General features: G+C 39.3%; 2 protein-coding genes across 18 annotated transcripts in view; one reads left to right on the top strand and one right to left on the bottom strand.

Moving 5' to 3' along the window:
- MFSD11 (major facilitator superfamily domain containing 11) overlaps window positions 1-23,743 on the bottom strand; it is a 38,325-nt gene extending 14,582 nt beyond the window's left edge. For 4 of the 10 annotated variants that reach the window (XR_008579774.1, XR_008579775.1, XM_054846696.1 and 1 more), the window contains exons 1-15: window positions 23,025-23,159; window positions 21,132-21,299; window positions 20,747-20,917; window positions 19,132-19,187; window positions 18,006-18,113; window positions 17,495-17,574; window positions 17,301-17,397; window positions 15,185-15,243; window positions 12,756-12,897; window positions 12,017-12,057; window positions 10,811-10,876; window positions 8,841-8,966; window positions 7,645-7,819; window positions 6,478-6,613; window positions 208-281 (exon numbers count right to left, since the gene is read on the bottom strand). Coding sequence is in view for 7 of the 10 variants with exons in the window: in XM_054846696.1 (XP_054702671.1) it covers window positions 208-281; window positions 6,478-6,613; window positions 7,645-7,819; window positions 8,841-8,966; window positions 10,811-10,876; window positions 12,017-12,057; window positions 12,756-12,897; window positions 15,185-15,243; window positions 17,301-17,397; window positions 17,495-17,574; window positions 18,006-18,113; window positions 19,132-19,187; window positions 20,747-20,842 (1,256 nt within the window). In the remaining 3 variants the exon portion in view is untranslated. Of the gene's footprint in view, window positions 1-121; window positions 5,152-5,656; window positions 5,858-6,477; window positions 6,614-7,644; window positions 7,820-8,840; window positions 8,967-10,810; window positions 10,877-12,016; window positions 12,058-12,755; window positions 12,898-15,184; window positions 15,244-17,300; window positions 17,398-17,494; window positions 17,575-18,005; window positions 18,114-19,131; window positions 19,188-20,746; window positions 20,918-21,131; window positions 21,300-23,024; window positions 23,160-23,606 lie in introns of those variants that run through there. The other 6 variants (XR_008579776.1, XM_054846697.1, XM_054846699.1 and 3 more) reach the window with 6 other exon arrangements.
- A 130-nt stretch (window positions 23,744-23,873) lies between these two features.
- SRSF2 (serine and arginine rich splicing factor 2) overlaps window positions 23,874-25,752 on the top strand; it is a 4,523-nt gene continuing 2,644 nt past the window's right edge. For 2 of the 8 annotated variants that reach the window (XR_008579780.1, XR_008579778.1), the window contains exons 1-2: window positions 23,874-24,589; window positions 24,950-25,701. Coding sequence is in view for 4 of the 8 variants with exons in the window: in XM_054846709.1 (XP_054702684.1) it covers window positions 24,228-24,589; window positions 24,950-25,253 (666 nt within the window). In the remaining 4 variants the exon portion in view is untranslated. Of the gene's footprint in view, window positions 24,590-24,949 lie in introns of all 8 variants that reach the window. The other 6 variants (XM_054846709.1, XM_054846708.1, XM_054846710.1 and 3 more) reach the window with 6 other exon arrangements.

Raw genomic sequence — 25,752 nt, 5'->3', positions numbered from 1 at the left:
GTTCCTAAGCAGGCCCTTACAGGTGCCACAAAGCACTTCTGAGATCCATCAGTTAAAACCGTGTCTACCCTTTACAAAGCCCCTGGCATGACCAAAGCAATTCTGACACTTAACAAGCATATTAACAAAAACATTGGCTGTGAGTCACTTTTATTTGCATGGCTGTGATCATGAAAAGAAATACAGTAAAGAGTCAGGTACACTCACTTGAAGTCAGCATTTTCATTAGGATAATCATTGTGTGAGCCTGTCTCAATTATCACCAATTCTAACCCAGACACCTTTTATTAAAGTAAAAAAAAAGTTTCAATCATTTAAATTATACTTCTACAGTGTCAAATGTAAACAAAAGAGACAGGATAGGTTGGAGGAGGACACATCAACAGTGAAATAAGATAGCAGAGCAAGTATGAAACAAATAAGAATTGAGTCGATGCCAGCAGCAGCTATAAATGCCCAGACTCCATTGAACAAAGCACCCCTTCACATGCTGAGAATTATTCTCAGTTCCAGATTTACTCTCTATTGCAATTTAAGGATGTTTTTTCCACTCTCTCACTAGCGTTTCTCTGTGGTACTTAACACAATCTCTGACGTTAAACTTATCAAAGCAAATTCTGAATTTATCTGTGAAAACTACGCCAGTCTCAACCTTGCTTCTGAAACAGTGTGGTCATTTCAGATTGGCAAGTATCTTGTTAAGCAGCTAACTTCTCCACTTCATCTCCATCTTTAAATTCTCCCATTTTGTTAATCTTTCTGCCAGCATGTTAGAAGACCCACCAGGGAACAAGGAAAAGACAGTAGTAACTGCTGCTGCCATTCAATTAGCATCAGTGGAGCTACAAGACTTCCAAGGAAAATAGTGGTGTAGATGAAGTCTTCAAAAAACACATTTCTCTAGAAGAGTTAATGGTCGTGATTGTAAGGTCATGTCTTAACTAACGTACAGGCACAATTAGAGTCAAAGCTGAGCACTGTGTCTACTGACATGATGTTGAACACAGTGGTTCTGACTTATACTGAGAGCAAACAATCAATCATTGCCCTAGAAAACAATCTTTGAGGTTCTTTTCATACGCAAGCTGCTAGGCAACCTCTGTAGCATTAATTACTGGCACTTAGTCAGGTTGATGTCCGGGGAACCACCTTCCCCAGCTGAAGTAAACTTGTGGAGTTCCAAAAGTCAAATGGAGTTTCCTAGTCTGGTTAACTGACACACGGTCCTCAATCTATGGGTTTCTACATTTAAATTATTTTTCCATAAACTTATACCACTAGTTCTCTTTCCAGTATAGTTTAAAATGGTCACAAAAATTGAAAGAACTATACCAGCAGATGACTTCTTTTTTTAATAACTGTACCACAGGAGGGTTTCCTGCTAAGATAAGGACCTCAGTAAAGGTTATGGTTTGTTTGGGGTTTATTTGCCTTTTTTTTTATATCCCTTCTGACTTTAGCTGTATCTGCAGAAATGTATAGATTAGAATTATTTATAAAGAACATGTTGTAAATGACTCTCTTATCTCAACTTGCTAATATAGATTGTACCTTATTAATTTAACACAACAAAAGTAATAGCACATCACTTAATTACGAGCAAGGTCTATAGTTGTAGAAACGTTCTCTTTCCATACATTCACATATCAAAATGAAAACCAACTGGCAAGACAAAAATATAGATATGCTTATATGATATGCATTAAGGACTGATTTGTAGCAGCTTTTGGCATTCAAATGTCAAGAATATCAGTTTTAATTTCCTCTTTAGATTTGTTTGAAAAACTTGGGGATGTGATATGTCAAGATATTTAACCTTAGTAACAACCTAAAAGGGTAAGAGGAGAAAAAACACAAACAAAAGAAAGACTTTTCAATAAACCCAAGCAACTTAATGTGTAATTTCACTTAGAAAGATAAAATCCCTAATATAAACCAAACCCACAATACTACAAATGCAGCAAAAGCCTTTTTTTCAAAACCCACGTAATTTAACAGCATGCTCCCAGTTCAGATTAACACGAAATTGTTTGAAGAACAAGGTGAGATGAACAGGGTGCAGCCTCAAGGCTGGTAAATGCTGATAAAGAGATTAAGAGACCGAACCCTAAATGAATGTCAGCTTTACTATTCTTTATATTGCTATACCACAAATTTTGGCCAAACTAACAACTGCGTACAGCTGGGTGGATTTTTCACCTCCTGACAAATCAAAGAAATATGAATAAGTGAAAAGCAATCATGTGTCATCATCAGCTTGAATAACTGAGAACTGTCTCTTCAGAACAAATGTCAAAAGCAATACTTATACAGTCAACAGTAAAAAAAACCCCATAAAATTGGCTACCATGATGCAGGTTTGAGAATTTCACGATTTCTTGTAAAACATGTCACAGAGCAGTAATACTTCACTTTAATGACCCAATAAATACTTCTGAACAGCCTTCTAACATTATCTGATATTGTCAGATCAAGCAGAACAGAGGGGAAAAAAAAGAGAAAAGTAAAGCATCAGATTCACAGAGGTAATGAAAATGTGTAAGTCCTAGTTCATTAGTATCCCTGAAAGTCAGGCTCAAAATGCTTTTTGAAACTACATAAACCTAGCAATTTTCTTTAATTTCTGATAAAATAGTTCATATAATTCTTATACAGCAGATGAACATCACAGAAGTTCATCATTAAAAGGGATCAATTTAAAAAGCAACCTCGTAAGAGCTGTAACCTAGCTACAGTTAAATGGCATTTTTAAAAGCATTTCTAAGTTACTCATCATCACAAGACCTGAGAATAATTTTTTTCCCCCCCTTCATCTACTGTAAGACAAAATTGTTCCTTGAGAACTTTCAAGTCTCTTCTCTCGTCGATATGTATGAGAAAAACAAGTCCCAGGAAGAGTTTGGGGACAAAAGTCAGTAATTCCCTATCTTAAAAAAGCTCTTTATCCCTTTTGGTACTTGGGAGATACAAATGTGTAGCAACAAGAGAATTCTAATCACTGACAGCATCCTATCATCTACACCTTTTACAGAGCTCAGTATATAAAAATAGTATGCTTCAAATTAGAGGATAACAGGAGTGGATAAGAGAGAGGCATTAGGGTGCTGCTAGTCACATTAATCATATATATTGATTGAATACTGAATGCTTTTTCAGTTTGTCTGACAAATTGGAATGGCTTCGGTAACCCCTCGCTCAAACGTGTGTTCTGTCTCATTCTCTTTTACATCATTCATCAGCTCTCCTGGGAATACACAAAGGCTTTCTTTCCCAGTCATCCTCACAGACTTCTTTGCTTGCCAAATGTTCGTGTGCCCTCTTATCCTCCCATTAACACCTTACTGATCTCACACCAAAAACCTGCAGTGAATTTAAAAATCCCTTTCTATGTGCCTGTAAAATAATTCCCCTCTGCTGTTTTACTGCATGTGAAGAGGTCTGTGCTTCATGGGAGTCATGTGTTACGTGTGCTGTGAGAGCAAAAGTGACAGCAGAGGTCACAGGAGATACCATACTCCCTCAGCAAGTTTAACCTTGGGCACACCTACGTAGTTATGACATGCAGGAGCTACTGACACATACCGAGTCAACTTTTTTTTAACTTGTCTTTAAAGACAAGACATTAACATTCTGACTGTGTATAAAAAAGGTTGGCGAACGGTACTTTTCTAAAAATAGCTACATGGAGTGTCTAAAAACGCCTTCTCAGTGTTCCATACCTGCTCTCGGTTGCATCTTGTTTGCCTGCTAGACAGAAACATAACTGCAAGTACTACAGAGTCACGTAGACAGATAAAATCAAGGTGAGGTGCTTTCACTGCCCGTATTCACCATCTATAACAGTTTTGGATTAAAACTTAGTTACTATGCTAGTATCCTTGGTTTCGCATTTGGCAGAATAAGATTACAGTACAGTCTTCCCAAAATATCCTGAAACAACTTACGTCAAGCGTTTCAGGTATTTTTAGACTATGCAGTAGAATAAACACTGCAAGATTATTCTTACAGTTCACATTCTGAGTCTATTTGTACTTTTAAAAAGTTATCTTAGACAACGCTCCCATCACAGATTATGATTAAAAATTTCATAGATCTCAAAAAGAACTATTTGGGAGTCTGGGAGGGAAGCCATGTCTTATGGTCCTTCATGTAGCATTACCCTGAGAAAGTTTCAGCAGCTACGCCAACACAGTTCAATTCTGAGATGCTGAACCAAGAGACTGTTCTCAATTATCAATACTTCACAGATCTCAGGATCACATCCTTAAGATGGCTAAGGGTAACTTCTTCAAATTCTTGTAAAATCTTTCGTGTCACACTACAACCTGATTCACTTTCTTCAAAAAAAAAATCCATGCATCTGATAAAATTTAAGCAGATGAAATAGATTAATAAACAAATGGTTGGAAAACAAGAAACTGGGTGATACAGAATAAGGCAATATTTCCCACAGAAATACTTCTACATATCTAATTGTTGAAAAAGTCAATGACATAAATTGATTTCTCAGTTGTGCAAACACACTCTGTGATATAAGGTACCTTATAAAAATATCACTCATTCAATACAAGAATTCAAGTGTCTGCAGAACTAGAATATAGGAAAAATAATTCAAGGGGAAAAAAACTAAACTGTGATTCTGTAGTGCACGGTAGAGTGAAATTAGGCAATTACATTCTGAAATGTACGTCTCAGAACAGACTTGTTCAATACATAGATCTCTACATTTCCTTCCACTTCTAATATTGGATTTTTAAGAACATGCATACCACACTCAGTTGACTAAAGCAAGAAAAAAAGCCGTTCAAATTTGGCATTTTTTTTTTTCTCCCATGTTTCACATTCAGTTAGACTGACGGTGATTTAGTAGTAGCTTCTTCCATCTTAACCTCTGCAGCAGCTTGATCTTTTCACCTTCTCACATCACTTCACAATAAACATGCCTGTGTTTTTCCTCACATTGGACTAGGCACGGTATCTCGATCAAATGCTGCTGTAGTCCGAGCCGCGGGCAACAAGAGCTGCTGCAGCTTCCCACTCCACTGTAAAGAAGGTAATTGTTCCAAAGAAGCCCACAACCACCATGATCAGGAGTTGCCACTGCAGAAGGAAGTAGTTGCTGTAGAAATATGCAACTGCAGCACAGATGGACTGAGAGAAAAAACACAATGTAAAAAGATTATCAGTGGAGATATCCAGGCTAGCATTACTATACGAGGATTATCAAATTGACATACACACAGTTTAATATGCAACTCTCAGTAGTATGCTTCTGTAGAAGATATATAATCTTAAAACTTCATTATACCTCTGCATATGTCTTGATGTGATATACAACAGACATAGCATTTACTTGTTATTTAAATAGTGTTCACTGCAGAAAGTGAACACAAAACTCAAAAAGTTTTTGTAGCATCACAAGCGCAGTTCTCTGTTATTTGAAAATAGTTTGTCTAGAAACAACACTGACAAGGCTTTAAGATAAAATCCAGAAAACTATTTCCAGTTTTATAGCATCACAAACTATTCTATATCAAAACAGCTAGAGGCTTTGACAAGCAGTGTTGCTTACTTGCAATCTTTCCTTTAAGGGTAAAATTTTCATTAGAGCTCATATAAAGAATCTTTATATTCCATGTCTATCTCAAATTCTTACCCATCGCTGAGAATGATACAAAAATGGAGCAGTGCACAAGGAAAAAAAAAATCTTTTTGAAGCAAGCAGTTGTCATCTTTTAAACTAGACACACTCTGACCTCTGCTCCCCGCGTTAGCTGTTGCTGTGACAGCAAAAACAGTTTCAGTGCTTTGCACCACTGTTTTTCTACTGATACCTCTGATCCACACAGATCCTGACCTGGGAAGTTCAGTACCAAACAAGATTAATGCCTGTGAGTGAAGTGATCTATCCAAAATACAGCAGTTGTATTCGTATTGCAGTAAGACTTCATCAAGTCTCCAGCTAGCATAGGTGCATTTATTTTAGCGTTCTGACAACTTAAGGACTGATAAACATGACTTAATTCTTCTTTTGTCGGCATATCCAGCTCACAACTCCCAGTGATATGGTATAACATCCACAAACTCTTCAACTACCAGTTACACAACTTGTTTCCTTTTAACTCACACCCCTCTGTCAAAGACTTCTTTGAGTAAATAAATTCAGTAAATAATTATTTAAATAAAATCCAAGTCTGGTTAACTATACTAGCCTTTTGACTTTAAACTACAGTTCCCAACACTTCTAACTTCCCTCAAAACTTGTAAGTAATAGCAGTTCGATTATATAATCACATCAAGCTAAACATTAAAGCTACTCCTACCTAAAAAACTTTTTTTTCTCCCGTGAAAGATAAAAACCCAGGTTGAAAACCTTTGCAGAAACATAATTTTTCTCAGCTCATTAAAAAAAACCCAGCCCAGTATTTCAATAACATTCCAACAGTCACACTTTCAAAAGGCTGTGTCATGTAATACCTGAACAAACTTAAAGATGGCAAAGGCAGGAGCGCTGTCTTCTGAGTACAGGAATCCTAAAATACTGAGGAGCTGGGTATTAAAGCAGCTGTCCCCCAGGCCCAACAGAAAGCTGCAGAATATGGCCACCTCTTTGCTGAAGGAGAAAGTGAATCAAATTTAAAAGCCACTCGTTCAAACAGCTTACATGTGTATGAACTATTTTTGGCAGACTTTTTTGGAAAGTGAGAATGGAAGAAAGTTATCAAACTAAGTTTCACTGGAAAAGAACTGGGAATGCTTGGCTTGGCAAAAAGAATAGTTTCATCAGATTTTAATTTCTTGAATGTAAGACTTCTGTTACTGTTACCTGCAGTCAATTCTACACCAAATTAGAACCACTAGAACAACTCCTTTTGGTGCTTGGAGTCACAAAGCCCACAAGGCAGTGATTAAAAGCTGAGACACACATGGTGAGTTCATAAAAACTGTAGGAATATTAGAGAAATACCAATTCATTTTGCAGTAAAATACTCCAGTTAAATAAAGAATAGTCACCTGCACAGGCACAAATGCTTATTACTGCAAGTTAGCAGCTGTACCTCCACAAACTGGCAACACCATTTTCACACAAATTGGTAAAAAAGCACCCCAAAAGAAAGTTGCAATGATGAGAAAGCTCCCTATATTCTTCCCCTGACACTGAGCGGTATAAGAGACAGGGGTAGCATGGCTCCAGCCAGACCAAGTGGGCTTGACAACAAGCTTTCAAAGAGTTTGGGAACCAGTGCAACAGTGCAAGGCTGGTGCTTCCTGCTGCAGCAAAACTGAGCCCAAAGTTGTTTTAAAATAAACTGAATTCCTGACATCAAGTACAATAGTTTCTGGTCTCACTATTGCACTAGATATCAGGAATGTCAGTTCTCAATAACAGAATTGCTAGAAAATATCCTCAAGCTTTTATTGCTACAAAATATCTTCAAGCTTTTTAGTCTTATGCCATTTAAATTCCTAAATTGGGTGCACACTGGTAGAATATCTACCCTCAATAAAAACAGAATTCCTGGAAGCCTTTTCTACGGAGTTAGTCACTACACAGAAAAGCAGCTTTAAGGAGTTTTCTATTACAGGAACAAGCTCTTTATATACATCTTGAGTTACACCAGTCAAAGGAAAAAGTTCACATACCTTGGCATCATATAAGCAATGTCATCTGTTCCTTCCATAGGAGCAATAGGGGCATCATTTGGCATGTTGAAAAAAATTAAGTAAAAGGCGATGAAATGGACAACGATGCCTAGCATCACAATAGGGTTCCTGCCAAAGCGATTATTCTTGCTCAGTAAACCGAAGATTCCTCCACCTGTGTGAATAGAAAAGATTGGATAATTAAATCAGAACTGAAGATGTAAAGAGCAGAACCAAACTTAAAATACTGGGGTGGGGGGAAGCTGAAAGCTTAGATGATAAACTTCCCCATATTGGATAACCAAGATGGACAGATGTGAACACAATCCCAAGGAGTCTGCCAGATCTGCCAGCCCCATTTGCCAGATGACATAACCTTTGGGTTGCTATAAATGTCTGGGAAATGGGGGCAGGAGATTTATCGGATGATTGCCAATGAAGACACTTAACCTTTCTGCAAGTATTTTCCCAGCAGCCACTCAGCATTGCAACAGTACTAAGTGCAAATGGATGGCCATGCGCTTAGGTCTTCATTGCAAAAAAACATGCATCTCTATGGATCCAAGTTCCTAGTGAACAAAGACAGTGGTGGAGGTTTTTTGTGGGGGTTTTTGGTTTGTTTTGGTTGTTTTTTTTAAACACTGCAGTAATTGAGTTTAAGCAAAAAAAAGTAATTTAATGAACATTACCTGTGTTCAATTTTATTTAAATATCAGATCTCATTGAACACAAGCTAACTTTTTTAAAGAAAGAAATCTTTAGTGTAATACTTTTTAATTAAAGTTATAACATCACTTAAGAAATAATAAAAACGTAAACAGAATACTATTTAAAAACGGAACATCACAATGCTGAAAGCTCCCTAATAACATTGTAGCCTAGTATTTCTCTCATTCTAAGTTTTATGTATTTCTTTGCACTAACCCAAAAAGAATGCAAAATCTTAGGATTCATAGTCATCAGTATTTCACGTCCTAGCACACATTCACTTTACATAGTGTAAAGTGTAATTCACAGTGCAATAAGGAGCCATGTAGACAATTTTATTTCTAATATTTCATTTTTTGCTTATGTAATCATTGCTGGAAGCTTGAAAGACACTATTCAGTTAAATAAAACAAAAAACCCAAAACATTCTGAGTAACTACATCATCTTAATCCTTTTTTTGTCTATAAGATAGGAAGGTTAGACTCACCTAAAATTTCTCCAACACCAATAAAAATACCAGAAAGACCAATAAGGCTTTTCTCTTCACTGCCAAACCTATTCACAGCACCAATACATGTTCCGTATACTCCAGAAAAGAATGTTAATACCAAACCTTTGAAAGAAACCCAACAAAATTGATAGATTAACTATTATGAAAGTTATTAAAAAATTCCTTATGTCTAAAGGCTGTTTTTCCCTAAAGTACCTTTCAAATACATATACTTAAATGAGGTGTGTGTAATAGAAGCAATTAAGGAATTTTAAACTATGTAATTATGATATTCTCCTATGCCAGTTTACAAAAGCTATATTAGAAAAAAACAGTGTCACTAATTAGTGTCATGTGCACTTAGGTTCAGTACTGCTTCTGTTGACACAAACTCTACATATAATTTATATTTCTGCTTTTCAAGAACTTTGGAATTTCCCATGTAAGGTTTTTACCCCCCCCCAAGTTATGGCATTCCTAAGAAAGACTCCCTGCACCCCCAAATACCAAAAGAGCTAAGATGCCTACTTTTCTACACATAAAGAACTAAAACTGAGAAAGAACAACTGTTATTTATTTAAAACTGTTCTTTCTACTGCCATTACTGCAAGGAAAGGTAACATAGTTGAGTCCAACGACCATGACTATAAGCAACCATCAGTGCAAAAATACCAGTTCCACAACAGAAAGCGTACTTAAAACGATGCAAAGCATTATGCCTAAACAAAGAAAAACAGTTGAAAAACAGAATTCAAAAAACAAAGTTCAAAAATTTACCTCCTTTGGCTTTTGCTACTGCAAAAATATGGTAAACCATATCCTGGTCTACATGTAGCAGGCTACCTAACATGGAATATGAACTGCATACCCTCAAAAAGGGGTGAACTTTGAGCAGTCTTAATAATCCAACCGTCAATTTTGGAAATAAAAGCTCTGTTGGCCTTACAGGATTTTGTATTTTGCCACATAAAGTGGCAATATTGACCAAGAGCCACCAGATGGCAGCAGCTATTTTTTCAAAGCTGGACTGATTTTTTTTTTTCTGCTACCTATAAAACCAAATTTCAGATTAATCGGGCAAAACAAACCTGACTGACTCCCTTCCCTTGTTATCTTGCCTCACATTCCCATTGCACTAAATATCGAAGAGGAATTCAAATTAGTTAATTTAGGTTAACACAACACTGGAGATGCTGTGAAGTAAGCTGTACCTCAGATTAGTGGCTGGTGCAAGCTACTATTGCTATTTCTCCACCAGAAGCTGACTGCAAACTTCAGCAGATGTTATAGCACTGCTTATAGTTTGTTCGCATCTAAGTCTTTCTTTTCACCTGCAAGAGCTAACAACAATTTTTCATAATAGTGATTCAGAGTTGAGGTTCTAAAAATGCATCTATTCTTCCTAAAACTTAATTTGATCATGAACAGAACAGAATCTGAAGCCAAATAAGGAGCAAGAAATGCCCCCCAAAACCTGTTAAAGGATCCCAGTAACATTTTGAACATTTTATAGTGTTTTTGTGGAAGAATCACTTTAGTATATGGCAAAAATAAGTGTTCTTTTATTCTACAACTCATACCTTGGTCTAACAATTGCAGACCAGGTTTAACTAAAGCTGTTAAAAAGAAAGAGAACTCCTGCCACAGCAAATGCTAATGACAAAAATAGTTGAAAGTGGCTGAACTTTTTCCCAGTAGAACCAAGACTAAAATGAAGGCTGCTGGAAATCTCACATGCCTTAATGAAGGTGACACTGAAAGTGTAACGTACAAACATTATTTTAATTCAAAAGCAATGCAATTGCATTAAACATAACCTACAGTCTATTGATAGTGTAACGCCAAATCCCATAAAAGCCAGCTATGTAAATTTTGCAGAGATACATATTGTGATCCTGCTCTGGAACTAAAATTCCAAACAATGCCCTGACACTGCTACACGATGATACACACTGCTTGCTTCATACCTGTGTAGGCTGTTGTAACACTGAGAAGCATCATTTCTTTGGTGAAGCTCAGCTTTATAGATTGCTCTGTAAAGACAAAATAATGGAAATTAATGTAACTTCTGATTACTCTATTAAGATAATCTACACTTTCTTTTGCTCTTTACTCAACGCAAAAATAGGTTAAAATTATGCCAACTGTGACTTTATTGCAGTAAACAGTGCCAACAAACCAACCCTGACCTGTCATTTAAAAGAAATGCTGTGATTTTAAATCCTTTTTTTGTAAGAAATGCAAGGGCAGGAATATTAAGGAGGGGATACACAGTTTTCAATTAGCCGACAATTTTCTGTCTGTTGTCTTTTTGTACTGTCTCTCACTTCATGGGGATTGTCTCCTGAAAGGATAAGTAAATTCTCAGTGAAGATCCCCACATTCTCAAAACAATCTTAACAGTCACCGGCAAACCACATCAAACTTCAATGGAAACTGCAGATGTTCCAGTTCAAAGTTGTTGTTTAAGTGTTATCATTTGGTGACAAAAACAAAACAACATGTAACTCTGCCTTCTTTATCTTGCTATGTCAGTAATTTCTTAAATTTTTTTTATTTTTTTTAAACTTTCATGCCCTAGCTTTCCCAAGTGGTGACCTGTTCTTCTGGAGTTCATCTACAGAAAGGAAGCTGTTGTGAAATAGCTTGGATCTGAAACTACATCAAGGAAGCACCCCTCCAAATTTCTCCTGGACTGTATTAGTATGTAATTGAAGTGAAGTTTACTTCACTTTCTTTGCTTGCAGTCAAGCTTTGTTTGCATGATACTGTCACCTGAAAGGAGCACTTGTGAAGTGCAGAGAGCCAGCTCACACCAATCGCACATCAACAGTAACATGATCACAGAGTAGTTCAGTGGTTCCCAAGCTTTTCCAGTTGCAAGCTCAATTTTGGCTAGGCTCAAAAACACAAATGCTCACATAGACAGCTGAATTCCTATCAGGCTCAAAACTTATCAGTCCTGTGTCCCTATATGAACTGTCATCTCTGAAAACCACTGCTGTCATGCTTTTTCGAAGCAGGCCACCCCTGAAAGTCTGTATTAGAAGTGGAATAACTGAAATGCATTCTTAAAACCTTATCTGTTCACAAATTTTTGTTCCAAGTGATTTGTACTGGAAAGGATGTGTTAGTATTTTTTTGAAACAACTCTTATATGAAACAGTACTTACTGAAGGCAGCCACTGCTCTCATCATTTTGTTTTGTGCAGACCTGGATAAACAAATGACTTAATCAAAATGAAAAAAGAATAACTACATTGTATCACTGTGCTAGAAGGCAGCTTTATTCTTCAAATTTTCTGTACATTTTCTAGCCCAGCATTATGTACTGGAATATGCTAATATATTATTAAAGTTTCTGAGAATCTAAACTACTAACTACAAAACTTACTTGCTTTCTGGTCTAGTGAATGTTGTTCAGAAGTTACCCTGCTTGACAGAATCTTCCTTCTGAGCATTTTTAGCATTGAAGATTATTTCACTGGCATACTTACTGATGTTTTTCTAACATTTTCATTGTTCTTTAAATCAAGCAAAAATATTTAAACTGATGCCTCAGGGCACGCCTCTCGTCCTTGACTGAGGGCAAAATAGACTATGAAAGGCAGATTCGTATTTAATAAAAATCAGTGCAGAAAAGAGGTTAAAAAAAGAGATAACTTTCCAAAGGCACTTACTCATTAATGGAAAACTTAATGTGCAGTACCGCACTCCACCCTTGAGAGTATGTCATATAAAGATCATTAATTCTCACTTGTTAAGGTACAGACACTTTTATATTAAATCTGTAAATTCTACAGGTAGTTCATAACATTTATGTTTCCAGTTCAGAGGGGAAGTGAATGTGATGTTCCATTGAGGAGTAGGAGCACAAACGAGCGTATGTGACAACATGTTATAAGCACTTACGAGCTGTCCTCCAGGATTTCACTAGCAGAATCTTCCTCCCCTGGAGCTTTTGTGTCCTCTTGTTTCCTAATCAGAAAGAACAGAACTGTGCCCACAAGACTGATAACAGTCAGAGCAATGAAGACAGTTCTGCGATCACTCTCTGTGGAAAAACAAATAAGAGTCATAACTAGATGCGCAAAGGCAACTTGAACCAATTCAACTACCTTCCAAGAACTAAAACAGACATACTACGGAAGAGTGTTTAAAATGCATACTAATTTTCTAACTTACCTTTCACGTGGAGCAAAAGGTACCCAGCTGCTGGCAAATTCCTGTCTCACTTTAACGATGCCAATAAAATATTGGCATATTAACGAGTGTCACTCGCATTTTCTGCCATGCAAAGGTTATGACCAAGGATGAGCCAATTAACAAAGGAAGTGCATAAATTATTAGCAGAAGAAAGCACATCTTTCAAGACTTAGATAATTCAGAATGGACATAGCAAAATTCCCTAAAACCCTACAGATTTCTTAAAAAAAGCTCCTTATTAGCATCAGAAATATTAGTGCTGTAACATCATAAACTGGTAGGCTTGTGAACTACAAAGGCCTTAAAACCACTGAAACCTCACTAACTGACACCACACGCCAAGCGTAACTGGAGGGAGGCAATTGCTGCCCTGCGCAACCAACTTGTTTGGCACCAGCAAGTAACACAGAAGTCACTCCCATTTACAAATATTAAGCAGTGAAAAAAAAAAAGCCAAAAAACAACTAATAGTTGTGATTGAACTAGCATATGATTCTGAAGATATTGCCTACGCTTGTATTTACTTCCCCTTTAGCTTAAGGACAAATGTAAAATTGTTCTGTGTCAATTAAAAATAACTTGTGCATGATTACAGATCAAAAAGAGAATACGTGCTTCACCTTGAAATGCCTACATTTTTATATAGGTAGTAAAAGAAAGGAGGAATTGGTTTTTAAATGCTGTTAAATCTTCCATAAACAACATTTTTTCAATAAAGAGGAGTCTCAGGACATCTAAAGATGGGGGGAAATGAAACAGCAGAACTCCCTCATAGTTAATTGCTCTATTCTGCAAGAATTCTGCAACAGCAATGAAATTTAGAATGCACAGAATTTCAGGCCCACCAGGTTCAAACCGTCTCCAATATTTTCAATAACATTTAAACCTTTGTGTTAAAGGCAAAGGAATGTGGAAGATAACTTTTAAAAATTAACCTGTGCTGCGCTACACCAAGCCCTTGTCTGTGGAGAACCTGAAAAGATGGATCTAACAGAGGCATGAAGTGGACTATTCATCTCAACAGGGCGGTATTTCTGAGCCCTGATAATTATCATTTAAAAGTTAACATCTTATTCCTGACTGACTACAGCAGAAGTATCCTCATGTCTCAAACGTTAAAAGAATTGACCATTCTAGTAGATATTTTACTTTAAGAAAAACTCTCACAGTCATTATAGAACAGGACAATCAACCCTATTTGTTTACAAAATGTGGTTTTCCCAGCAATGCTCAGTTTTTATAACTAAAAATCTTACGACTTTGTTCTATTTTCACCATTGCAGTTTTCGTAGCTGATACCCCCACTTACCTTGCCTTAAACAATTGCCAGAAATCTCTGCTTTAAAACCACTGAGTCCCAACCACTATCCAGCTTATTCTTAAGAATAAGGTCCACTGTTCTTTAATTCCTGCTCTTTACCAATCTAGTGCGACGTCAAACGAAAAAAACTATAGTATTAATTACAATCCCATCAGGAATTCAGTCTTCATAAACTATGTCAAGAAAGGAAGACTAAGTTCTTTACACACTCTTCTAGCAGTGCTGCCAGTTTAAGCAGCAGCAGCCCAGTCTCAGTCCAGCTGCAGATCTCACTACTTTGTGCCAGCACAATAATTAGTGCAGCCATGAAGTGAACCGGGATGGTTTTCCTTTCTTTTCCTTCATTTCATAGGTTAATTAGTCTCCAATCTGATTTAGAAGGACTGTCTACACCAGGAGCTTACTTTGAAACAGAATAGTATGTATATTAAACATATAGCCATTCCAGAATAGCTTTCCCCAAAATAAGCATATTTTGGCATAAGCATGTCTGCAAACGGAAAATCCCAGAGTAGCTATCATGGAAAACTTTATTCTAAACTAGAATTCTGAAGAATTTCATAGATAATATCCTAAAAGAGGGTACTCAAAGCACGCTGCACGCAGGAAAACAACATACATAATACAAGAGCCACGAGTACCATGGAACACTGAGTCAAGAACATACTCCAAAAATAGTCTATCAAACTATAAATTGGGAAAAAAGTCTGCTGTTGTATAAGTTTCTTGCCACTTTATAGTTCATTATTTCATCTGCTTATTCATGCTCCCATATTTTAAAGGATGGCATCCCATATAAACAAGCAATATCTACCTGATATGTGAGTTTTTCCTTGCCAAGCGAAGTATATATAGAGGTTTCCAAAAAACAAGCTGTAAACAAAAAGGAAAACAAAGGTGAACAGCACTTTTTGTGGTAAGATTAAGGTTGTAGCATCACAGTAATACTATTCTATGCAAAAAGCAGTACTATGCAATTGTGAAAGAAATAAAGACACTAGTCATTCTTCACACAAACTGCTTACTCTATATAAAACTTCAAACACAGTGGTGGATTCTTCCCCATAATGCTGACTATTCATTTTCAGCAATCAAGACACAAGGTGTAGCAAAAATTAGGAAATCTGCATCTAAGTTGCCTCTCTAATTTTGGAAAGGTATAGGTTAGAAAGCTGACATACTTATGGAGATGATTTTGTAATACTTCCTTAGAAGAGTCACGTATCTTGTCTGAAGTATTGCCCCAGCAATGCTAAGTCAGTTGTTAACAGCTCAAGGGAAATTCTGTGTTCCTACCTACAGTTTCCTGAAATACAGTAATTCTGAATGAATAGTGATTCAAGACAGCCTTAGAGTTAATTTTCCTCACATAAAGCCATGCATTTTACTCACTGTAAAACACATGATTAGTTGGGTTTGTGGAAATTGCTACTCTGATAACATACTGATAGGTTAATTCTGCAACTTGAAACTTAAGGAACACAAGTAGCATGCCATTGGTTCAGACCGATGTTCTACTAATCCAGTATTCTGTCCCCACAACAGCATTAGCAATGCCACCTAGTGCAGGCTCACCACTTTCTGCGATTCAGTCCCCTGATTATCTCCCAATATCCAGAACTGCTGTATTAGGAGCAGTAAAGGTATCTCTCTTCAGGAACCATGTGTGGACCTGTTGCCCATGAATTTGTCTGATTCCTTTTTGACCTTGCTGGCACCATCCAACTCCACACCCTCCTGTGGCAGCAAGTTCTAGATGTTTAATCACCCATTGCGTGAAGAAGCACTTTTCTGTTTCAAACCAATCTTCTTCTAGTTTCACCAAGTGACATGAGTTGTAGTAGAGCAGCATTTGGTGAGCCACAGTTCTACATTCAGCTCACCTGCTGCCTTCGTGTTTTAATAACCCATCAGTATAATCCTCCTCAGACACTTTTTCTCCAAAGGAAAGAGTCCCAGCCTTTTTAGTCTCTCTTCAAGTGAGCAGCTCTATCTTCTTGCACACGTTTGTTATTTTTCCCCTATATCCTAATTGCATTTCACTCTCCTGAGAGGCATAAACCATATCTGCACAAAATACTCAATGGCAGCAAGACAGCATCCACTACCTTGTTCTCACTACCTATCTTGATGCCAAGCTTTTTGTTGGCTTTTTTGGTTGATGCAGCATTCAAAGCTTAATATCAGAGAACTATCAACAAGATCAAGCAGAGAAGGTACCTCTCCAGCTAGAGCCCAGCCACATAGCACTCGAGCGAGGCAAGCAGGGCAGACCCAAAAATTGTAGGCAGGGTCAAGCAGGAGTCCAGACCATCATACAAGTTTGTGTTGACAAGGCAGGTCTGAGGTCAAGACAGAAATTCAGTCCACAGGCCAGAGTCATGTCCGGTGATCGCCACACAGGTCCGCAGTGACAGGGCAGAACAAAGCTGAGATGGAAAGTCAGTCTAGATCACCCAGAGCCAGGCAAAGCTGTGGCTGAGCTGGAGACCAGCAGCCCTCCAATGCAGCTCCAGAGGAACTGGAGGGCCAGGGCTGAGTTGAAATGGGGCTCCTGGGCCCATGGGCAGATGGGCAGGGTGTGGTAGAGGCCCCAGGTGAGGCTCTTCAGGGCCATTAGGGCTTATTAGTGCCTTCAGGTTCTGATAAATTAGCACAGCCCTCCACAATCAACAAAATTTCTGTTACAGATGTCAAATGCTCCCCTAACAGAAATGTATCTTTTCAGCATGTTGAAAGCCGAGGCTCACAATATGTAACATTCATTCGTTGCTCTATAATGCACAATAGCAATAGACATGTTGCTTCCGGCCTTCCCTCCCACTTCACTGACTGCAAGGTACCAGTGGAGTATTTCTGATGCTTTCTCCCACTTACAAAAAAATGTAAAAAGTAGAATGTGTACACAACAACAACAAAGTGAAGCTTACCTGGACTGCAAGAGTGCCCAAAATACTCCACTGTTCCTTCCAATGGTGTTTTCATCAGAATTTATAGTCAAGCAATTTCCCTGTGCCGTCCAGAGTACTGAAATATACACAATATATTGCTCAGGAAATAAAAATATTTTAGAGGTATATTCAAATGTACCAAAGAATAGTAAGCAGGATAAGAAAATGCTTACCAGCAGCTGCAATGCCAATAAATACAGAAGCAGTGTAGAAAGCCCATGTAGTGGGTTGGATAAAAACTGCAATGTACAGGCTAGAATAGAACAGATCAGTTTATAGAATATAGACTTAAAGTAGACAATGCTCTTTAACAATCAGATATCTCACTTAGCTTCTTCTAAATCAGCTATGTCTCCTAAGTGACACTGGAAAATAGTTCAGGTCATATGTGAGAAAAGGTAATCTTTTTACTCCACTAAGCATGTAGAAATTTTATATATATATATATATATATAGTGTCATATATCTGAGACCACAACCTGAACTCCACAGTCAGCAAAGTCTGGAAACACTCTGTTTCCAGTAGGCTGATGTACTCTGCAGTTACACATCTACTGATACAGATAGTATCTCTGCAAGATGCCTGCCTTACCCAGTACAATTTCACGAATGGCATGGGAGCCTTAGTTGTGATGAAAGAAAGATTTCAAAAGAAGCAAAGAAAAATTCAAACTTAATACTTACCTATAAAATATGCCACTAATAACCATGGAGAATTGAGGTCCTGCTATCGCAACTACTGAAGGTGATATAAGATTTGATGCAGAGAATACTCCATAAATAATGGACATGCTAGATAAATAAACAGAGATGAGTAAGTACTTAAAATAACATATAGAGTGTAAGTACAACTGACTTAAGAATGTTCAGTTGATTCCAAAGTATCAAGTGAAGTATACACATAACTTAAGTAACTGCATAACTTTCACAGTCAAACATTTCCTTCCTTCCCTCCTTCCATTACCTCCCCTCCTTGCACTCTCTATGGGAATACAGGAGTGTACAGAGTTTCCTAGATTGCTGAAGAGTCCCAAACTATTGCAGGAAAGCACGTCTTGTAATTTATAACATGCATTTGTGCCTTAACAATAGTTACTGTCTTTTGTGCCCAGTACTTCTAGATGAATGAGACTCTGGAACATTCTCTATCAGTGAGGCTTTCATTTTCTGCCAAATACACCACAGAAATTTTATAGATATATTTTGTACCAGTTGTATTTTTAGTTTAAATTAAGATAGTAAACCCTTCAAAGTAGTGACCAAGTTTTCCTATATGACAACTTCATTTGGTGTACAAAAGGTCCCTGATCACACTTGGCGAGTTTGGCTATGCCAGAGCAATAAACAAACAGAATGGCTTGTCGTGGCTTTGCTTCTCATCTTTCTGACTGCTCCTTTCACATTTATTTTGCAGTATTTCCTGGAAGTTGATCCACACCACCTATCCTACACAAACACACAAAGGTGTACATGGGCAAACAACCGAGGCCTCAGTCAGCAGTTTTATTTATTTTAAAACTTCCACATTCTTCATCTCCTAAGATAAAATGCTAAGAATGTGATGACCGTATGGTGTTTTTTCTCCCTACAAAGAAAACATGCAAAACAGATACATAGTTCAACTAGAAATAATTCACTGCAGAACTAGAGTTAATGTGAGAAGCCCACTTTTAAACTGCCTTAAGCAAGTCATGAAATTGTCAAGTCAGCAGAACACTATAATCTCTTGAGAGTATATCTCTACCAGCTGAAATTACAACTACCTTCACCCTGCAAGGAGCAAAGCAGTAAGAAGATCTGTGTAAATTACCTTGTGTAGCCACTGCCATGAAAATCCGTGTTGTTTAAATTTGTGATAACAGTTTGCTATGAGGAGAAAATCATACATTGTAATGTGTTAGCATATATCTTGTAGTTTGAGAACACCTGCATCAGTTTGAAGTCAGTATCAAATGTTTGAATTAATCATTAATAGACTCTACAAAGTACTTAAAATAATTTAAAGCGCCAATTACGACTCACGACACCTCCACAGGGAAGGTGAAGGAGATATTTGGCAGAGAAACATCTATGTTTGAAGCAGTGAACTTTAGAATTACATAATGATTTCACCAGAGACCTTAAAATACTTCACAAAACTTTTGCTTCACTGAACACCTCTCTTAGGTAGATAAGTATGACTATCTTAATTTAAAAAGTGGGGAAAAAAGGAGAAGTTTCAAAATACTCTTAATTTGACCTAACTATGAGCTTCTGACAAGAGTTTCCATTCTTTTTGGCTTCCCGTTACTTCCCTAGTCCTTTTTTTCCCCTTGAGTCAGCTTTAGACATCATGAGACCATGTAATTAGTTGGACTAGCAGGCAGATCTGATTGAAAGGCACTTGTAATGACTTTAATGACAATAAATTACATGACTGCATGATCACTAGGTCCAATTCAGCAAGATACTGTGAATTCATTGCAAAACATCAACGATCACCGGACTCTACTTATGTACAGTCTCACACTGCACTATGACTTTTACAAAAACTGTTCTAAGTAATTATTTCTGTAGTGCAGTGAAGGACATTTATATGTCTGAACCCAGAAAGGATTCTTCTTGCATGCATGAAAAGAGAAGTTGTAAGACTTGTAGGCTCAAGAGGTATGTTGAAATCTAACTGTCCTTCAGGCATATTGAAATATTGAAAGCACTGTCAACAACTCCACAAGTTAGAGGATCTGGGCTAAGTGTGTCTAGCAGGATTCTGAAAATTTAAGTAGTAAGAGTACAATCTGCTTTTAATAGTAAACTTGGGTTATGTTACGCCCAATTTTGCTTCAGCACGCAGAGAGATACACGATACTAAAGCAGTAAACTACTTATTCAGATGGAAGGTGACTTGGCAGTTCTAGCAATTGTGGAAGTCTGACTACTTGTCAGATGTTATCCTCATACTCCCCCTCAATGTCTAGTTTGTTAGAACAGAAAAACATGTTAAATTAGGAAAAACAATCTAGGAAAAACTAGGGGCATGGTTAATAACAACAACTTACACCAACATTTTGAAAGGGACTATACAGAATTACCAGAAATATGGAAGAGCCAATGTAATCCAATTGTTAAATATTGCCAAGTGTCAAAACAGACACTATTTTAAAGTTCAAACATTTGATAGGATTCATTAATCTTCTACTTTCTAAGCAATCAGAGTTACAACATATGTAGCTATGCTACCTTCAAGAAGAAAAACATGCTTAATTATCCAGTTAACCAACTTAATTTAGTTAAGACTAAACCAAAAGAAAGGAGACAAAATGTCAAGGTGTTTTGCACATTAAAAAAATCTCAATTAAAGCAACTCTTACATTAGAGTACACAAAAGACAAGAAAGTATGAATAACTGTGATAGAAATGTGGTATGTTTTAAAATTCCCACCTACCGCAATATTTCCACATGTTTGGAAAGCAGTGAATAGAAACATAAATGAGACTCCCAAAATAATTATGTTGAAAAGTTTTTTGGATTCAGGAGACATTTTGTGTTTTCTTCCCAACTCTTCAGCTTCAGCCTGGAAAAGCTCTATTTTCTTTTAAAAGTTTCCTCTTAAACTCTGTTAAAAACAAACAAGCAAAAAGAATAAAACAAGAAAGCTTCAAAAATGATGATTACTTAGGGCTACTTTTTAGCTGCTAGGACATAACCATCAATCAATCAAGAAATCTGGTAACTCTTTTAAATAATGTATAGCAAAATCAGTAACTCAAAAAAAAAAAAACCTCAAAGAAAGGTTTGGTGCGGAAGGTAAAGACCAAGATTCTCTCTACCTTTTCCCATGAAGTTAACAGGGCAGACTGCAGTACATTACTTCTTCAGGACACACCTCTCCCACAAACAAAGCAGTTTTCCAAATATCAAGCTAGTTAATCAGCTCCGGCAGCTCCGTTTCTTGTCATTGTTCTAAATCAGAATTCTGGTCGCAGCTTTTAAATCACCTGACGAAGGAAAGATGAGACATTGGTACACAGGAGTCATTTCAATGCATGTTGGACAGGAAATAAAGAACCTTTTACAATCTAGATCAGCTGACCCAGCCTTGTGCACCATGGGAAATGCAGTTTCAGGAAAGTACTCTTTTTCTCCTTGAAAGTGTGGAACTCTCCTAATCCTTAAAAGATTTATACTAGTTTTTAAGAATTACTATCTCTATTCACTAAATAATACCCCGCAAGATAAAGAGGTCTTAGAAACTCATCTAAGAAAACTAATTAGCTGAATTCAAACAAACACAAAGTCATTCCAAAGAGAAAATGATTCCCACCTGGGAGAACCTATGTCTCTCAGTGCCACCAACACACACACTCTGCACAGGGCTTCTGCCTTTCGCTGTCTCAGTGACAACAACATTCCTTTTAGCAAGTACGTACTCTTAATTTTACTTCACAGTATTTTTTTAAATGATAAGTTTAAGACAAATTGATCTTTAAGTTTTGAAAATGTCTGTTAAAATGTCAGCAAAATTGAAACAGAGGATCACACATCTTGCACGGACTGAAAAGCTGGTTTTACTGTTAATCTCTGGTGCCTAGCCTGTTGGGCCTCCAAGTCAGGATTGGAACATTCAGGTAAATCAGTTCCACTTAACTCATGGCCAAAGAGGAAAGAAATACAGAATTGAAGTAAATCAAATTTTACCTCTGTTATCTACAATAAAGGACTTAAATAAAATCCATATCCCAGCTATTGTTACATATTTAACTCTTTTTAACTCCTGAGCTGTATTTTCTAAAAATGCAGATTTATTTATTACTTGTGGAAGAAAGTCAATATGATTATTCAGAGGCTGCTTTACAAAGATCCAATTAGAATATCAAGGTGGTTTTGTTTGGTTGGTTGTTTTTAACACAAGCAAAGCTCTCTTCTTCCTTTTCTATATTAGAAATGTCATTTTTAAGATCCTCTAGGCACTGTGTCCCACTCACACCTTCTTCCCCTTAGTGCCAGCATAAACATTCATCTAGCTGCATGGCAAACTGGGCTGGTGTGCTGGACCACAGCAGCTTGTATTGATTCAAAGTGACTGTGGAACTAGTGAATAAGGGGCACAGGAAACTCCCATCATTTTACGGAAACCAATGTAAAGATAAACTTCAAATTTCTCTTTAGAGAAAATGCTTCAGCAGATGAATAAAAAAAAAATTAATCAAAATACTCTGGGGAAAAAAAAAAAGTAGTATATAGCATGAGGCAATACAAAAGGTTAAAGCCAGTACTGGTTTATTTGATTTCTTAAGGGTTTTTTGGTAGCAAGAAACAAACTATTTCTTCTAGGTTTGTACTGATGTCACTGCTTATTTTTATACTTCTTCAGTACAAAAAAATACTGAACACAATTACAGTAAGAATGAAGACTTAAAAGCTAATACTGAGTTTGCTTTCTCATATCAATACTGTCATTGCATTAACAAATCAGTAGAGAACTGCCTCTTCGTTTCTTTTTAACATAGTATTACAAAACAGCTAAGTAGAACCATTTATCGTTGTTGTAAGATGAGAGCTTGCTATTGTAGTTCATGCCCGGAGTTTGGGCATTTTATTCAGTGCCTGAAGTGATGGAACAACAACTTTTGAGCCAGGGGAAGCAGCTTTCGCCAAATTCCCTAGACAAACCTCAGGGAATCTGCTCATCACCCTTACACAAGGGCTGTGCTAATCCTCACCCCTCGTTCCGATTTTACCACGCCTGCTGCCAAAGCACGATCTCGCAGAGAGCGCTGTGTGTAAAGGAGGATTCCTGACGTTTCCCAGCTCGGCCCACAGCTCTCTCACAGATGCAGCCGGCAGAGATCGCTTCACCAGCAGCGGGAGGGTAGAGGACAGCCCATGAAGCACTTATACTGCTCGGCCAACACACCACAGCGTGCATCTATAGCAGCCCATCCAGAGGAGGCTTCACCTGGCACCGCTACCGGTAGGAGATGAAGGAGAGCCCGAGAAGCGCCCGCACCAGCCTACCAGGCCGCTTCAGGACACACCGCAGCAGGAGCGAGAAGGATGCAAAGCTCCCACAGCGGCTACCCCGAGAGAAACACCCTCGCCACAGCCCGAACCGAGAGCTCCCACCCGTCTCCCCTCACAGCACTCTCCCTCCGCGTCCGCCATTTTAAACCGTCACGTCCCCGCCCGCGCGAGAGGCGCTCCCTCTCGCTAACTTTTTTTTTTTTTTCCACGGGACTAGGGGTTTCCCGCCCCTCCTCCCCCTAGCAAAGACAAGCCTCGCCTTATTTCCGTTTTTTTTTTACCGTTTTCAGCACACATTGTTCAAAATTTCCCCGCCTCCGCCGAGTCCTTCCGGGTCACGGCGGAGCCGCCTTAACGGTCACTTTCAACGGTAGGCGAATTATTAATTTTGAGGGCGATTTTCCCTGCGCCCTCCCAGGCCGCCTCTGGGATCCGCGGCCGGTAAGGAGAAAAACCCAAGCCAAGGCCGCGTTCGGGAAGGCCGCCGCCGGGCGCGGAGCGGGAGGGGCAGCGCGCGCCGGGCGGCGCTTTCGTTTCCGGGTCGCCGTCGGCCATTTTGTGGCGTTAAGTAGGCGCGCGCGGGCGGCGCCCCGCTCATTTCCTCGCAGCAGCGGGCAGGGGCGGCTGGTCCTGGCGCTTCGCCTCTGCTCCGGCCTTAGGCCGCCTCCTCCTCGGACCCCAGAGGTGGGTGCCTGCTCCTTCCTCTCTGCTGAGGACCCTGCGGCGTTCCCCTATGCACTGTAGCTCCCCGCCTTTCTGGACTCTTCTGGGCCGCCGTTCCGGCGCTCCCCCTCCGGTGTGAGGCGCTTCCCCCTCAGGGCCGCGCCGCCTCCTGACTCGGCCCCCTTCCCTCGGGTTTCTTCTCCTCAGCAGCCGCCGCCCCTCGGGGGCTATTGCCCGCCATGAGCTACGGGCGCCCTCCGCCGGACGTGGAGGGCATGACGTCCCTCAAGGTGGACAACCTGACCTACCGTACGTCCCCGGACACGCTCCGGAGGGTCTTCGAGAAGTACGGCCGCGTGGGCGACGTCTACATCCCTCGGGACCGTTACACCAAGGAAAGCCGCGGTTTCGCCTTCGTCCGTTTCCACGACAAACGTGATGCCGAGGATGCGATGGACGCCATGGACGGAGCCGTGCTGGATGGCCGCGAACTCCGCGTTCAGATGGCCCGCTACGGCCGCCCTCCCGACTCGCACCACAGCCGGCGTGGCCCACCGCCGCGCCGCTACGGGAGCAGTGGCTACGGCCGCCGCAGCCGCAGGTGAGCGCCTGGCCGGGTGGAGGGGCGCAGTGGAACTTAAGTAATAAGGCTTAGGCGTGCGTCTGTACCGCCCGGTTTTGTTTCCTTTTCCGAGTGAGTTTCGCGGTGGAGTTGGAAGAGGGCTGTAGGGGTTTAGTACTAAAGGCACGTGGAGTTCCCTCGGAGCGGAAGGGGTTCATCCCGTAGTAGTTTTAGCCCCCGGCCACTCACTCTGAACAATGGCGCCCTCTTAACACTCGTTTTCTTGCCCACGTGGGTCCCGTTCCGCCCTCCCTGTCCCGCTGTAGTTGCTGAAGTCTGTTGCGCCGCCCGTGTTCAACTTTTAATACGCGGGTTTTTTTCCTTCCTGATATGTTTTAGCCCTAGAAGACGCCGTCGCAGCCGATCTAGAAGCAGGAGCCGCTCTAGATCCCGCAGTCGGTCCCGTTACAGTCGATCTAAATCCCGGTCTCGCACACGCTCTCGGTCTCGCTCCACCTCGAAGTCCAGGTCTGCCAGGAGATCCAAGTCAAAGTCCTCGTCCGTCTCCAGATCCCGGTCCAGGTCAAGATCCCGGTCTAGATCTAGAAGCCCTCCCCCTGCCTCAAAGAGGGAATCCAACTCTAGATCCAGGTCTAAGAGCCCTCCCAAGTCTCCGGAAGAAGAAGGAGCTGTATCCTCCTAGGAACATGGTAATGTACCTCAGAATCGGCACATGTTGCATGTTACTTTATTATAGCACTTAGATGGGGTGTTGGGTAGTTCTTAGAGTATTATTAGCCTGAACCAAGTGAATCCTAATGGGGCACATTGTTAGCTTTTTTTTTCTTGAGCAGTGCTTTTTGGTTATTGGTTTAGAGAAATTAATACCAAAGGGCTTTCTACTGAGAATTTTTTTTTTACAGAGAAAATGTTTTATTGAGAGATTAATCGCTTGGTTTTAATAAAATATTGTATGAGACGCAACCTATGATGAAAATGACTATTTCTTACTGTATTTATCCAACATCTGCATTTTCCCCTTTAAAGCTGCGGTCTCCTGTTTGCTAAAAGAATATTGGCCAGTATTGCAGATTTTAACTGATTTGGCTGATCCTCCAGGGACCAGTTTCTGTGGGCGTGTATTGGAGCAGGTTTGTCTTTAAATGTTAAAGATACACTATCCTTTTATAATGGAAGATCGG

Source organism: Grus americana, chromosome 18, assembly GCF_028858705.1.
Source record: "Grus americana isolate bGruAme1 chromosome 18, bGruAme1.mat, whole genome shotgun sequence".
In the NCBI taxonomy this organism is placed as follows: domain Eukaryota; kingdom Metazoa; phylum Chordata; class Aves; order Gruiformes; family Gruidae; genus Grus; species Grus americana.
The sequence above is the reverse complement of the archived record's forward strand: the minus strand, read 5'-3'. Positions and strand labels throughout refer to the sequence as shown.